The 14,522-nt window shown below is 34.5% G+C and overlaps 4 protein-coding genes across 7 annotated transcripts in view; 2 read left to right on the forward strand and 2 right to left on the reverse strand.

Annotated features, from left to right (window-relative positions):
* LOC107471473 (plastidic glucose transporter 4) overlaps nt 1-5,120 on the forward strand; it is a 6,636-nt gene extending 1,516 nt beyond the window's left edge. Inside the window, exons 3-14 of the mRNA XM_016090943.3 lie at nt 38-152; nt 317-384; nt 932-1,064; nt 1,151-1,250; nt 1,359-1,471; nt 1,842-1,935; nt 2,292-2,445; nt 2,986-3,132; nt 3,214-3,287; nt 3,909-3,997; nt 4,119-4,233; nt 4,530-5,120. Of these exons, the coding sequence (XP_015946429.1) occupies nt 38-152; nt 317-384; nt 932-1,064; nt 1,151-1,250; nt 1,359-1,471; nt 1,842-1,935; nt 2,292-2,445; nt 2,986-3,132; nt 3,214-3,287; nt 3,909-3,997; nt 4,119-4,233; nt 4,530-4,712 (1,385 nt within the window). The 3' untranslated portion in view covers nt 4,713-5,120. The remainder of the gene's footprint in view (nt 1-37; nt 153-316; nt 385-931; nt 1,065-1,150; nt 1,251-1,358; nt 1,472-1,841; nt 1,936-2,291; nt 2,446-2,985; nt 3,133-3,213; nt 3,288-3,908; nt 3,998-4,118; nt 4,234-4,529) is intronic.
* Nucleotides 5,121-5,913: 793 nt separating this feature from the next.
* Nucleotides 5,914-7,961, reverse strand: LOC107471427 (uncharacterized). The gene is made up of 4 exons (XM_016090888.3): nt 7,803-7,961; nt 7,592-7,652; nt 7,220-7,418; nt 5,914-6,413 (listed from the first exon to the last, which is right to left on the reverse strand). Exons 1-4 carry the CDS (start codon nt 7,914-7,916, stop codon nt 6,371-6,373), a joined length of 417 nt encoding a protein of 138 aa, XP_015946374.1. The 5' UTR covers nt 7,917-7,961; the 3' UTR covers nt 5,914-6,370.
* Nucleotides 7,962-9,199: 1,238 nt separating this feature from the next.
* LOC107471491 (6-phosphogluconate dehydrogenase, decarboxylating 2) lies at nt 9,200-11,558 on the forward strand. 2 transcript variants are annotated; one of them, XM_052255439.1, is made up of 3 exons: nt 9,243-9,261; nt 9,315-9,403; nt 9,995-11,558. In XM_052255439.1, the coding sequence occupies exon 3, from the start codon at nt 10,005-10,007 to the stop codon at nt 11,463-11,465; it is 1,461 nt and encodes a 486-aa protein (XP_052111399.1). In that variant the 5' UTR covers nt 9,243-9,261; nt 9,315-9,403; nt 9,995-10,004; the 3' UTR covers nt 11,466-11,558. The 2 variants fall into 2 exon arrangements, with proteins under 2 accessions (XP_015946452.1, XP_052111399.1); XM_016090966.3 differs by having other exon boundaries at nt 9,200-9,403.
* An 880-nt stretch (nt 11,559-12,438) lies between these two features.
* Nucleotides 12,439-14,522, reverse strand: part of LOC107471517 (caffeoylshikimate esterase) — a 7,047-nt gene continuing 4,963 nt past the window's right edge. For all 3 annotated transcript variants that reach the window (XM_016091006.2, XM_052255492.1, XM_021133498.2), the window contains exon 9: nt 12,439-12,774. In XM_016091006.2, coding sequence (XP_015946492.1) covers nt 12,553-12,774 — 222 coding nt within the window. In that variant the 3' untranslated portion in view covers nt 12,439-12,552. The remainder of the gene's footprint in view (nt 12,775-14,522) is intronic.

Genomic DNA, 14,522 nt, shown 5'->3' on the forward strand with positions numbered 1-14,522 from the left:
TAATATGCTCATAATAGTAAGTAAAATTGAGTTGCAGATGGAGGTGTCGAGGATGTTGTCCCCACCGTTCCTCAGGGGAAATCTTCTGGAACTGTTCTGCCCTATGTTGGTGTTGCTTGCCTCGGAGCCATTTTATTTGGTTATCATCTTGGGTATGGATTGCCTCTTTACAGTATCTGTTTATGTTTATAACCATCTAAGTTATGTCAACAATGTTGTGCCTGCAACACATTGTTGGATTCTATTGTTATATCACTGTTTTTCATTAGATAGTATCTTTATGTTGCAAACTTCTAACAATGCCTTGTTTGGGTAGGGTGGTGAATGGTGCTCTAGAATACATGGCAAAGGATCTTGGAATAGTTGAAAATACTGTTTTACAAGGTACATTTTAGTTCTTTTTATATATAGTTTTAAACTACTTTGAAATGTTTATTTTATGAGCAATGAAAAGGGAGTGGATATTGCAACTAACAGTGTCACTCCCAATTTGGGAGATACTACCCTCAATGCAAAGTACATCTATACCTAAAACTTATCAAATTGGAGTGACATTATCAATTTGGGAGTGGTTTTATCCACTCCCCAATGAAAACTGTACATTTCTATGAAAATACCATATATTTACATAAAAGAAAGGAGAATAGTTTCTCCTATTTTTTAACTCTGCTCTTATATTTTTATGTTAGTGTGTGTAGCCATCAAAGTTCTCATATTACTTTCTGTCCATGTTATGACCCTGTTATACAAACAAAATGAAAGGGTGCAGAAACATAAGTAAAAAACGGTTTATTATTTTTGTTAGCATGTGAATTTGTATGCCTCATGTTTTCATCTTTTGGTTATAAAGTATATTAGCTTTGCTTGTATTATTGTATAGTCCCGATAGTAGTTTTCTCTTGATTTTCATGGGTGGAAAATCCTTGAGCAGGTTGGATTGTCAGCACTCTCCTAGCTGGTGCAACTGTTGGTTCCTTTACCGGTGGAACATTGGCTGACAAATTTGGTAGAACTAGGACTTTTCAGTTAGATGCAATCCCACTAGCAATTGGAGCATTTCTTTGGTATGTTAATTGTTCTTTAGGACAAGGTTTTATCTTTTGTATAATGTGCTATGTATCTGATGTTTTGAGCTATGCTATACTTACAGTGCTACAGCCCAAAGTGTTCAGACAATGATCATTGGTCGGTTGCTTGCTGGTATTGGAATTGGGGTCACATCTGCTATTGTACCACTATACATATCTGAGGTTGTGACCTTTGAAATTACTCTTACATTTGTCAACATTTTTAAATGTTTATGTATTTATGTGAGCCTTGTGACAATGTTTACATATATATATATATATAATGGGCAGATTTCACCAACAGAAATTCGTGGAGCTCTTGGATCTGTTAATCAACTTTTTATTTGTATTGGGATTCTTCTGGCTCTGGTGGCTGGGTTACCTCTGGCAGGAAACCCTATATGGTATTGAGTTGTTTCATCATAAAGCTTTTTATTTATTTGGGAATTTTTCACCACTACCATTGTGAGCTGTTTATTTCTCCTGATGAATCATATCATTCAGATGCTGTAGCATGTATGTTGGAGATGCAAATTAATGTATTCAGTGTAAATAACTTTGGAAGCAAAATTCTTAGTTCTATTATTTTCTTCTATTCAGTGTGACGACTGGGAAAACTTGTGCCTTTTTTTGAATTGAGAAACAAATAGATTAACAAGACCATCTTTCCTTTGTGATTTTCCTACTGTTCTTTTCCTTTTCAAAGAGAAATCTTCGAGGATGTTTTCAATTTCTTATTTTCAACTTGAGTTAATAGACAAACTTTGATTCCAGGTGGAGGACTATGTTTGGCATTGCAATTGTTCCATCAGTTCTGTTAGCACTTGGAATGGCAATTTCTCCGGAGAGTCCCCGATGGCTTTTTCAGGTTGTCCTGCAATTAAGTGTTATCTTATGTCGTGGCCTCGTGGGAGTAATAAGTTTATCTGACAAATTGCCATTGAAAAAAAAACAGAAGCTGCTGCTTTTGGATCTATCAATGAGTTTTGTCAAGTATTCTACTCGTGAACCTTCCATATAGTTGTTTTAAATATACTAAAGACATTATCAATTGCTTTTTACTATAAAACTGGGTTGGAAAAGTAAGAATTTTGATACTTGTGTTTGGTAATTTTAATTCATCAGAACATGAATATTTTACTCTTTATGATATTTGTTAGTTAAGATTTGATGCAATGAATTTTATGGTAGTTTTTTGAGAAAATTCCATTTATTATTTTACAGCAAGGAAAAATAGCTGAAGCTGAAAAGGCTATCAAAACACTATATGGGAAAGAAAGAGTTGCTGCAGTTATGCGTGACTTAACAGCAGCAACTCAAGGTTCTTCTGAACCTGAAGCAGGGTGGTTTGATCTGTTTAGTAGCAGATATTGGAAAGGTACCAAAAAGCTTATGTTGATGACTAATCTAGTTTTAATAACCCCATTAAAAAAATTCTTTCAATGTCATATAAAGAATTGCTATTATATCATCCCTACTTCAGTTAATTTTATCTGCTTGTTATCATTTGTGCTAAGCTTCATCATTTGAAGGCTTTGTCAAAAATATTCCTTATTTCAAGGGGGTCCATCTAGTCCTATATACATAAACATAATTATTGTGATTTGTGATAATTTTATCTTGAATATGTTTTTTGAAAGCCAATTCTCTTGTTTCGATATAAACCCATAGCATTGTCAGATTTTATAACCCAAGAGACTACCTTTAATGTTCTGACTTCACTGAGGCATGCCCGTTGTACGTAAAATATTTGTGTGAAGTGTGAACTGTGAAGTGTTATATCTTAGTGATAATCATCCAACAGTTTATGTTTTTTCTTTCACTGCTGAATTTCCTTTGGTTTACTCTGGAGTCTGGTGTTGATGAATGCTTTCTTACATAAAATGGTGTTGTAATTCCCTAAAATGTCTTATCTCAGTTGTGAGCGTTGGGGCCGCACTTTTCTTGTTCCAGCAGATGGCTGGAATAAATGCTGTCGTCTATTATTCAACTTCTGTGTTTCGCAGTGCCGGAATCGCTTCTGATGTTGCAGCAAGTGCCCTAGTTGGTGCATCAAATGTTTTTGGTTAGTATTTTTAATATTAGTTAGCTTTGTGCAATATGCATGGCATGATACTTTTTATGATTGATGTTTATTTTGTTGCAGGAACTGCTATTGCTTCCTCCTTGATGGACAAACAAGGAAGGAAAAGTCTCCTTATCACAAGTTTTACTGGGATGGTACTAGTTATTTTCTGCATGCATCCAGACCTAAAGCATAAAAACATAATATATTAACTATAGATTGGTGATATGCTGGAATATCACAAGCTTGAATGTAAAATGTGATTTTCGTGGCCCTAATGCTCTCTGGCTAAACTTTCTTGGGTTAAAAGACATTTCTTGCACTTTTATTGTGTGTGACAATAGGGCTTATATACTTTACCCTTTAAATTACCATGATTAGTTAAAACCCATCTCCTTTTGGCTTTCAACTCAGCCATGATATCCCAAAGGCATGCATGCCAAATTATGGATGTAAGTAGCACTGGGTACATCAGTGTTTCCATAGTACTTTAAATTATCTGAATGCTAATTTTCCTTTTTCTATATATGAATAGTTTTTACCTAGTCTTCGTCTACGTTAACATGCCGATACTATTGGGTTTAAACCATAGGTATCCTCCTATTGGAGGCAATCCTATTTGAGCATTTGGTATCCCATAGGGGGAATGGTTCTCCCAGCACCAATTTTTTTATACCCAAGAGCACTGGTTAAGGGGAAGGTGTATCTTCTATTCCAATTAACCATGTGTCCGTTACTACTGGCTTTACTAATTAACCAATTTTTCTTTCTCACAGGCTGCTTCTATGTTGCTTCTTTCCCTGTCTTTTACTTGGAAGGTCCTTGCGCCATACTCAGGCACACTTGCAGTCCTTGGGACTGTTCTGTAAGTCATTTGAACATCTGAAAGATTTAAACCTCAATTAACATATGGCTATGTCCTATTGTTCTCTCTATAATTTAGTCTTTCCATTTCTGTTGACTCTGCGATCTACGAATTTAACCAGCTATGTCCTATCCTTCTCCCTTGGTGCTGGTCCTGTGCCTGCCTTGCTTCTACCAGAGATATTTGCTTCTAGAATCAGAGCCAAAGCAGTTTCTTTGTCATTAGGCACACACTGGGTGAGTGATTTTGCATAGCAGTCTAAACTCTAATGTTTTACGCGTAACTCCTGTATACATCTTGCTATCATTTTATGTCTGTACATATTCATATTGATTTGCCTGATACTATAATTGAAGAAACTTACTTAGGAAATAGGTTGATTATTCTACCTCAAAAATTTTGGATCTATTTCTTTCTATGTGATACCCTGATTGGTATGACTTATTTTGCATTTTTATTGTTGTACAGCCTTTCTTGGTTGCCTAAATATTTTTCTGATAACGAAAGTTGGATTATTTTCTTGTCCTATCAGATCTCCAACTTTGTCATCGGCCTCTACTTTTTGAGTGTGGTGAACAAGTTTGGCATCAGCTCTGTTTACTTGGGGTTCTCGGGCGTTTGCATTCTCGCTGTCTTGTACATAGCAGGTAACGTGGTGGAAACAAAGGGTCGATCTTTGGAGGAAATAGAACGTGCCCTCAGTCCGACGAATTGAAAATCTTCCATAAGGTGCATGTGGTCATAATTACAATGCTGCTCATGGAATTGTTTTGCCTTTAGAACTGATGCTAGCTTTCTTTACTCAATGGTCATCATCTTGCCTGGCGAGCCGGTCGGCTGCTAGTAGTTTATTGTTGCCAAGTTTCAGTCGTGAAAATATGGGAATGATATGTGAGCTATGGTCAAGCGTCTGTACTTTGTATCTATTTTGGAACTGAAATTTTGTCTAGAATGTATGTTTGGTAGATATTGTCAAGAACCTTCTCAGTTTCTCGCTTCAATTTATCAGGGTTGAATAAGATTCCTCTAGCCTTTAGAGTTTCCTTTGATGTAATAAGCCATGATGTTGGCACTAATTGTACACTTCTCTTTCTGGAAGCAATAAGTTTAGAGGTTTCTTGGATTTCCAAGTTTATCAAACTCTCAAGTTCAGACCCTGAATCAAGTTTACGTGTTAAATTCAATAATTCAAATTTACCGAAAATCCATAACTTCAGGTAACCTTTTGAGTTAGATAAGAAACTACTCCAACTTTCCCTTTGCATTTGAATGAGGATGTTTTCAAATAAGTCCCTAAGGAATTTCGTATTGGATGATTTTGTCCCTTGAAAAATTTTATTACGTCGAGGTCCTTGAACTTCACAAAAATAAGATATATAAGTTTCTATCTTAGTCAATTCCGTTGTTTTCACTTAGACAAATAAGTCCTCAAAAATGTGATAAAAGGACTTTTATATCTTACTTTTATAAAGTTTAGGAACCTCAATGTAATAATTTTTTTTTGGAAATGAAAACGTCTTATTCAAAATTTCTTAAGGACCTATTTAAGTATATACTCCATTTGAATATATTGATATAAGAATGTACACAAAATAATAGTAACAGATCAAAGAAATAAAAATGATATGCCAAAAGATTGTAGTGTTTGAACTCTGATCAACCAAATAAACCTAAAGTTGCCAAATAGCAATTTAATCTGTAGTCTGAGATCCACTCCACTTGATAAAGGGATTCAGTTAACTAGCTTATACTACTGTTTACCAAGATTTAGCCATCAAGGTATTTTAAAGGTTTACAATTTCTCATTTCAGATTAATCATAAAGCATCTGAATCTGTAGGGGTTGTTAGATTCATCACTCAAGTATCTGAATTTTTGGAGGTATAAAATTTGCACTACAAGTTTTCTATTCCGGTCTCCTTTTATCAAAATTCATCTGACAAACAATCCCTTAGTGGACAATGCTCCTGCACAATGATAATCTAGTAGTATGGATTTTGGAGTAAACAGGTTATGTAAGATTAGCAGAGATGTTGTATAATCCTTTACAGAACTTCAGCATGACATTGATGTGTTCATGGGTACATTATACAATGTCAGATCATATGCTAATATAACTAGTTATAATTCCTTATAAGGTAATTAGCTCTGTCATCTATCTTCTTTACAAGCTATAACGAATCCAGCTTTGTCAACTTATCAAGCCTCCAAACATGAAATTTTGATTTTCCCTTTATCCTACTATTCTGTTTTCTGCATGCACAGCACAACATGAGCACTTACTTACAGGTCTTTTTACCAAATACTCAACCCATGTTTAAATATTTTGAAGAAATTCCATGGAATCCTCCTCACAGCAGTTCCATGGTGATATCTACATGTTGGACTTCCTCTCCCACCTTTCCTTGGTGTCAAGCCTACAAATATCAATAACAGACACCAACTAAGATTCTGAACTGTTCAAGTATCACAAATAAAACTACATGTTCTGAACACAATTATAGCAATTTTTTTTGGTTTGAAACAACCCATAAACACAAACAAAAATTGTCTTTAACGTTTTGTTTGAAATGAGAAACAAAGGCAGAGATAGTGTGTCACTAGACAAAAAATTCTTGTACTTTCTGTATCTCCAAAAAAGAAGAGGTGATGAAGAGTTGAAGACAGAACACTATGACAAAAATTTCGTGTGTTTTCTGACACTCTCCCACGCCACTACCGAACAAAATACAAATGTAATTTGTGTCTCTTTCTCTTAAATCTGATGCTTCTGAATATTGTTTTACAGAAATTAACAGTCACTCAATAACCTGATTTGATTAATATTGGACTACATGAATCTGTTATCTTAATTTGATATGAGAGATTTTTAAGAGTATCAATAATAGAATTATTCCCTAGATTACAGTTAATGCTCACTTTGGTCCTTGTAGGTACACATGTGAATCATTTTGGTTTTTGTAGATTTTGATAGGTCAAAACAGTCCTTATGAGTAACACAAGTTAATTCCTCAAGAGACTCCACTGATTTGACCCACATTTGCTACCTACAGAAACTATTTTGATTTATCAAAATTTAAAGGACCAAAATAACTAGTGGGTGTACCTATTACTAAGTACTAACTCTTAAGGATAAAAAGGGGCAAATTGAAACCAAAGAACTGAATGAGTATTACTAAGTACCAATTAAGCTCAATTAACCAAAGTGGAGTTAGAGTTATACCCCCAATGCAACTTTTGTTTCTTTGGTGCAGAAACCAGAGAGGTATTACTATTATCTTTCGAGTCCTTATCATTTTTTCTGGTAGCAAAAGCATCACATTTCAAGGGGCATGATGATTCTTTGACATCAACTTGTAAATCTTCAGTTCCACTTTTTTGGCTTCTTGAATGATCATTACCTTGAGAAGTCTTAGCATCATCTACAAAACCCAAAGGTGGAAGTTAAAAATAACAGAAAATTCAAAATAAGAGTGAAGGATTAACTATTTTTCGCAAGTTACTAACTAAAATTAATTACTCACAAGTCCCTCTCAATTGAAAATAACTAACAAAACAGCACAACACCATGCACATGAAAAATTACAATAGGAACCTTTCAGTTTCGCTTTGAACTTTGATTTGGACTTCAATTGTAAGCGCTTCTTGTGCAGTTCCTATACCATTTGAAAGCAAATACACTGTAAATATCAATGCAAAGGGAAGAAAAACAACCCAGATCCTAGACCGTTGGAAAACGTCAAATTTTCGCAATGGTTTTCGAATGTTGAAAAATCTCAGAAAAGAAAATTAAAGTGAATACCCACACGAAACTTGGATAGCTGATCTTGGGTGACACCTTTGGCGCTGAAATTGGGTCGCAGGCATGGTGATGATGCGATTGCTGCTTCTCTTCTTCGCTCCTCTTCTTCTTTTTCCATGGCTGCCTCTCTTTGCTCTTCCCGTCTCTATTTGATTTTTCGGTCATGCAGGGTCAAGATTAATATTTTTTACCGTGGAAAAAATAAATAAAACAAAATAAATACATTATGAGATTTCCTTTATTTTTTGGTCAATGACACAAAATAAAAGATTTAAACACAAAAAATATAATATAAACCTTATTTTTCTTTTTTTTTTGGTTTTTAAAATGATTAAAAATACATAATTAATTAACGAGTGGAAACTTAGGTGCAATCGAGTTCACGTGAAGTTGATACTTGAGAGTCGTTAGATGAGTTGACTGATTTGACTAAATTTTCATCTAACACCTCTCAGATATTAACTTCATGTGAAGTCAACTTCTCCTAAGTTTTCACTTTAATTAACAATATCTGCATGTTTTATACAGATGTAATGATAATTTGGTGTAAAAATAGTTTTATGCCAAGATTTACATTAAGTTGTTTTTTATGAAACTTTTTTATACTATAGATAGAGAAATTTAAATCTGCAATCAATTAACTTTTAAATCACTACATCTATTATTATGATCACTGTAATTACAATTTTTACTATTACGTATTTCCGGAAAGACAATCATAATGGCAAAAAGCTATTTTCAACCAAATGTTAAAATAATTTTATTATAAAAAAGGTAAAAATATAAAACACAACCATCTTAAATTCTTAATACAGTTTAAGAAAAGTTTTTTTTTCGAGTTATCTTTTTTTAAAAGATCTTATTGAGAAGTAAAAGTAATTTTATGTTTGGATATCTTATGTAAAAAGGTCTTTTTATCTATCAATTATGTTTGAGTATAACAATATAAAAGTACCTTTTTGTTTATTTATTACATGAAAAACATCTTTTTTTTTAAGAAAAAAAGATCTTTTAAAAAAAGATGTAAATTACAGCTTCTCAAAAAAGATCTTTTTTTATTTTACTAGTACTTTTACTTTTACTACTAGAAATTTGACAAATACGTTAAAAAATAAAAAAAGATCTTTTTTCATTAAAAATATATCATTTTTTTAACAAAATAATGACGTCCAAACATGCACTAAATCTTTCAACTTTTTGTAACACATGCTGAAGCTAAATAAATCATTCTTAATCGATTGGATTTGCAACTTAAAATAGATTTATGAAAGTTGAGGTTGAATGGAATCAAATGATCATGTTATTCATTTGAGCATCTCCACCAACCTAAATTTGTTGATTGGTCGGACAATTTTGACCCCAGCTTATATAAAAAATTCATAATAATTCATATTTTTCTTCAATCATAATTCATAACTAAGAAAGTGGTTGTTCTTTTCTTTCTTTTTTCCAAAAACGTTGCTTGGTGTAGTTGGTACTCACTCACCTCTTTGTCTTGGCATACCAAATTCACCTCTATTTAATATCTTTCTACTTTCTCATTTTCTCCCACATACACCACACCTTAGATTTTCTCTGATTCTATTCGAATTTCAATAAAACCAGGTTTGCATTAAACCTACTCTTTTTCTTTCTTTTTTTTGTTTTTGTTTTTGTATTTTATGTGCACTTTAGTTAGTATATGATTGATTGATGGTAGAAGTGAGTGATCATGATTCATGAACCTATCTTCTTTAGTTTGTGTTGTGGTTTTCTGAGAAATCTATAAGATAGTGTTGTTGATGATCTGGGTTTTACTTCTAGTTTCTCGCTTATCATGCCATTATTATTAATGATGTTGGATCATTTTTTTTTGTGGTACTAGTTTTCATTTTTGCATGCAGCTCTTTCAACTTGGTTGCTGAATAATTTTTGTAAAGAATTAGAAATATTTGAGAAACAAAAAAAAATTGCAGGACTGTTATTCACATATATGTACAAATTTAAGGAAACAAGTACCTTTTCTGGGGATAAAGTAATCTGTTGTGATTCTTGGAACTAGAAGATTCCTCTTTCTCCATACATATTTATTCTTGGAATATGCTTAATCTATTTACACTTTACAGCTCATGTTCTTCAGAAATTAGAACCTCATGCTGTTTTCTTTCTTCTTTTATGATTCTTTTCTGGAGTGAATTATTAACCATCATTGAACAGGAAACAAAAAATGGCTCCACCGAAGACGAGAATAGGGCTTGCAGGGCTTGCTGTAATGGGGCAAAATCTTGCTCTCAACATAGCTGAGAAGGGCTTTCCCATTTCAGTATACAACAGAACCACATCCAAGGTTGATGAGACTGTGGAACGAGCGAAGCAGGAAGGAAATCTTCCTGTTTACGGCTACCATGACCCCGAATCCTTTGTTCAGTCCATTCAGAAGCCTAGGGTCATAATAATGCTGGTTAAGGCCGGTGCACCCGTGGACCAAACCATTAAGACCCTTTCGGGATACTTGGAGAAAGGGGACTGCATCATTGATGGTGGTAATGAATGGTATGAGAACACTGAGAGAAGAGAGAAAGCTATGGCTGAATTAGGCCTTCTCTACCTTGGGATGGGAGTTTCGGGTGGCGAGGAGGGTGCTCGCAATGGTCCCTCTTTGATGCCTGGTGGTTCCTTTGAGGCCTACAAATACATAGAAGACATTCTTCTCAAAGTGGCAGCTCAAGTCCCCGACAGCGGCCCATGTGTGACATATGTTGGTAAAGGTGGATCCGGTAACTTTGTTAAGATGATCCATAATGGAATTGAATATGGTGATATGCAACTAATCGCCGAGGCTTATGATGTGCTAAAATCCGTCGGGAAGTTATCAAATGAGGAACTACAAAATGTCTTTGCAGAATGGAACAGGGGAGAACTCCTGAGCTTCCTGATTGAAATCACTGCAGATATATTTGGAATTAAGGATGATAAAGGAGATGGATATCTGGTTGACAAGGTTCTCGACAAAACCGGCATGAAAGGAACCGGTAAGTGGACTGTCCAGCAAGCTGCTGAGTTATCAGTTGCTACACCCACGATTGAGGCTTCTTTGGATGCTAGGTTCCTTAGTGGATTCAAGGAGGAAAGAGTTGAAGCTGCAAAGGTGTTCAAATCCGGTGGTTTTGGCGATATCTTGAGTGATCAACCAGTAGACAAGCAGAAGCTGATTGATGATGTTAGGAAGGCTCTTTATGCTGCAAAAATCTGTAGTTATGCACAGGGAATGAATCTGATCCGTGCCAAGAGTATCGAAAAGGGTTGGGATTTGAAGTTGGGTGAACTTGCCAGGATCTGGAAAGGTGGTTGCATCATAAGAGCCATATTCTTGGACAGAATAAAAAAGGCATACGACAGGAATGCTAACCTCGCTAACCTCCTCGTGGATCCGGAGTTTGCGAAGGAGATCATCGATCGCCAATCGGCCTGGCGCAGAGTCGTGTGTCTTGCTATCAACTCGGGCATCAGCACGCCCGGTATGTCTGCTAGTCTTGCTTATTTCGACTCCTACAGAAGAGAGAGATTGCCTGCTAATTTAGTGCAAGCTCAGAGGGACTATTTTGGTGCACATACATACGAAAGGACTGACATTGAGGGATCTTTCCATACCGAGTGGTTCAAGCTTGCCAAACAGTCAAGAAGCTAGATTTCTGGTGCTTGTAATGTAATGTAATGCACTGCTTTGTGCTGAGTTCATCATGAATAATTGAATTGAATTGAAGAAGCACTTTCAATTTCACTTTGTCTATGTTAATTGCTTGGGTGTTGTATGATTTGGTGATCCTTCTTCTGAATGTTTATGATTTGTCCCCGTTGGCTAAAGTCTTTTTAGTTTTCAGGAAATAATTATCTTTTTTCTAATTGGTGTTTTTCACCCCTCCATTAGTGATAATTAGCTAGGTGCAAACTGTTTGGGGTAACAAAAACTTGTAGAGAAAATGACAAATTTGAATTTCTGTTTGGCTTGTGATTTGATTCTCAGCTGTCAACATTCAAAGTTCAAATAGTGAATCTCCTTTGAAATATAATCTGTCATTTCCAAGTTGAAATGATGCTGCATCCCTCCACTTTCAAGTTGTTCATCCCTGACAAATCTAAACACTTCTCTTCCTATACAAATATACTTCAACAACTTTCCAAAACAAACGGGTTGAAGGGTCTCCACCACCAAATCTTAGATAGGATCGTTAGTATGTAATCTATGAAAAGAGAAATTCTTCCATATTTCTAGGAAAATTTTTAATCCCAAAACATTATTAGGACACTGAATACTCTAAACCTCATAAAAAAATAATAGCTATTAATTAATTGTATATTTAAATTATTTTTTTGATTAACAAAATAGAGAGATAACCCGTGTTATTTGTTAACAAAGTATTAATGTTTAAATGGTTGTGTATTAAATTATTCTAATCGTACTCCTATCCCATCTCCTACACAAATATTTGTATTTATGTATAAATACATGTATTATTTAACTTATTTTAATGTATATTTTGTATTTCAATATGTATTCTATATATAAGTAATAATTTGGTGGCTGAAAATTTTTGTGTATGCGTAATATGGTTATATTCACATCAAGCATGGAAAATTGACTAAAATTGTGGCTAACCATAGAGAAGCAATACCAATTTTCTGTTTTATTTCTTTTTCTTAAACAATCTGAACATCATTATTCTTTTGAATTTAAGAGAGAGGAAAATAATCAGTATAAATTAACAAGAGGAGGACTATGTACATTTTGAAGAGTGGTCATCAAGCCAAGAAATGATGTCACCAAAGACCTGATTTATTAGTTCATCAGGCTCTCCCTCAAGAAGAGAATGGTAAGCATCCTTGTAAAGTTTCAGTGTCTTGTCTGAACTTTTTGCTTTCTCAAACAAAGCTTTGCTCACTGATGGATCAGTCACAGTATCATTCTCCCCATGAAGGATTAATATTGGCAAAGAGACCTGTAAATTACAGCCATTAAAGGTGAAGATGAATTAATTTCATTGCAGTGCTCTCAACATGAGTAATTCCCGCATGCTCGTGAAGCACATTTAATGCATGCTTCTGGAGTAATAACAGCCATGCATTCTTATTTTAACTAATATAAATGATAATGAGTGGTTATGGACTTATGGTTACTCCTGAAGAACAAATTAAATGTGCTCGAGGAGCATGCAAGTCTTTAATGCTATTGTATGCGGAAAAGAGGATGGAGAGAATGAAATTTCATATCTAAGCAGAGATTCAGTGGATCTAAGATCATTCTCAGTAATATAGTCTTGATGATCAAATATTAGGATAATAAGGCCCTGTTTGGTAATTGTCTTGTAAAAGAACACTGGGAGGCATACCAGTTTGAAAAAGAATACAGATACAAAATCAGATAGAATGTATATGTCTTGAGACAAAATTTGCCTAATATTTTATTCACCCAAAACTAGAAAAGGTAAAATCAGGGACAAATACACAATTTTTCAATCTTATATTTAAATTTTATATACTGAGACACTAACCAAACAGGAAAGAAAATGTTGTAATCAAGCTTATTGACTCATGTGAGGCTGCTAGCTACAGAGTAAGGGGATTTCATTATTGACTCGTGGACCGATGTAATGGTTAAAAAATTTACATGCAAAAGTACAGTTGGCTCTTATCTAGTGAGACGAAGGATTAAAAAGGAGATTGTTGAGTTGTAAGAAACATGGAAATGAATTCATTTGCCATCTTTCCTTTGACTTTTAGAGCAATTTAAACATGTGATAAGAGTAAATAACCCAAGAAACTAAAGTTTCCTTAGAAGAACCTATATCTATATTCAGCTACTCTAAGAAATCAAAGGGTGTTTTGAATACCTAGTTTAGAATTGCTTCACATTTGTTTCAACCATCTAAGTTTCTTAAATATGATTTTTTGCTACTTGCTACATCTCACTGCCACAAATGCTCAAACTTCTGTTTTTGGTATATCAAGGAAAAATAATCCTACTTTGGACAATTATCTTAAAGCATATTCAAAATGAAACCACCAGATAGAGCATAAATTTCTGTTATGAAATAAAAAAAAGGCGAAGAAGAACAAGAGATAAACTAAGTCAAAATATACAGCAAGAAAGTGAGATCAATTGCCATGACTGTTAAACGTAAAAAATTAATATCAAGATCGTTAGGTAGAACATAGTGAAGAGGATATGAATTGGAGTTAAAAAGACAATACAAATTCAAGTAAAATAAAAAAGCTTGCTTTCTACAGAGTAACTATTGCTTTTAGAAAACAGGTATCAGAGCCTGGCAGCAATTTCCATTGCCATAGATAATAAAAGTCATATTACAAATAGAAACATTTTTATTTGATTACCGGATGAAAGGTGAGGAACAAGGAAGCTTCCTAAGACGGGTAGGAGAAGAGGCAAAGTGAGATGGGAATGGAAGCACGAAAGAGATGTGGAGGAGATGGCAAAAGTTATTACAAGAACAGCAAAAGAAATATTTGGTGAATCTAAAGGAATAGGACCAAGAGACAAGGAGTCCTGGTGGTGGAATGCGAGTATACAAGAAAAGATAAAGATAAAAAGGGAATGCTTTAAAGAGTGGTCTTTATGCCGCAATGCAAATAATTGGGAAAAATATAAGGCGGCTAAGAAAGAGACAAAAGTGGCTGTAAGTGAAGCAAGAACAAGAGCATATGAGGGTCTCTACCAGTCTTTGGGCAT

This window comes from Arachis duranensis, chromosome 10 (assembly GCF_000817695.3).
Source record: "Arachis duranensis cultivar V14167 chromosome 10, aradu.V14167.gnm2.J7QH, whole genome shotgun sequence".
Lineage (NCBI taxonomy): Eukaryota > Viridiplantae > Streptophyta > Magnoliopsida > Fabales > Fabaceae > Arachis > Arachis duranensis.

Coding starts and splice junctions, on each gene's coding strand:
- LOC107471491 (XM_016090966.3), top strand. CDS start 10,005: ATGGCTCCACCGAAGACGAGAATAGGGCTTGCAGGGCTTGCTGTAATG.
- LOC107471427 (XM_016090888.3), bottom strand. CDS start 7,916: ATGGAAAAAGAAGAAGAGGAGCGAAGAAGAGAAGCAGCAATCGCATCA. Junction 7,419..7,591: donor GTTCAAAGCGAAACTGAAAG/GTTCCTATTGTA, acceptor TGGGTTTTGTAG/ATGATGCTAAGACTTCTCAA. Junction 6,414..7,219: donor AAACAAAAGTTGCATTGGGG/GTATAACTCTAA, acceptor TGATATTTGTAG/GCTTGACACCAAGGAAAGGT.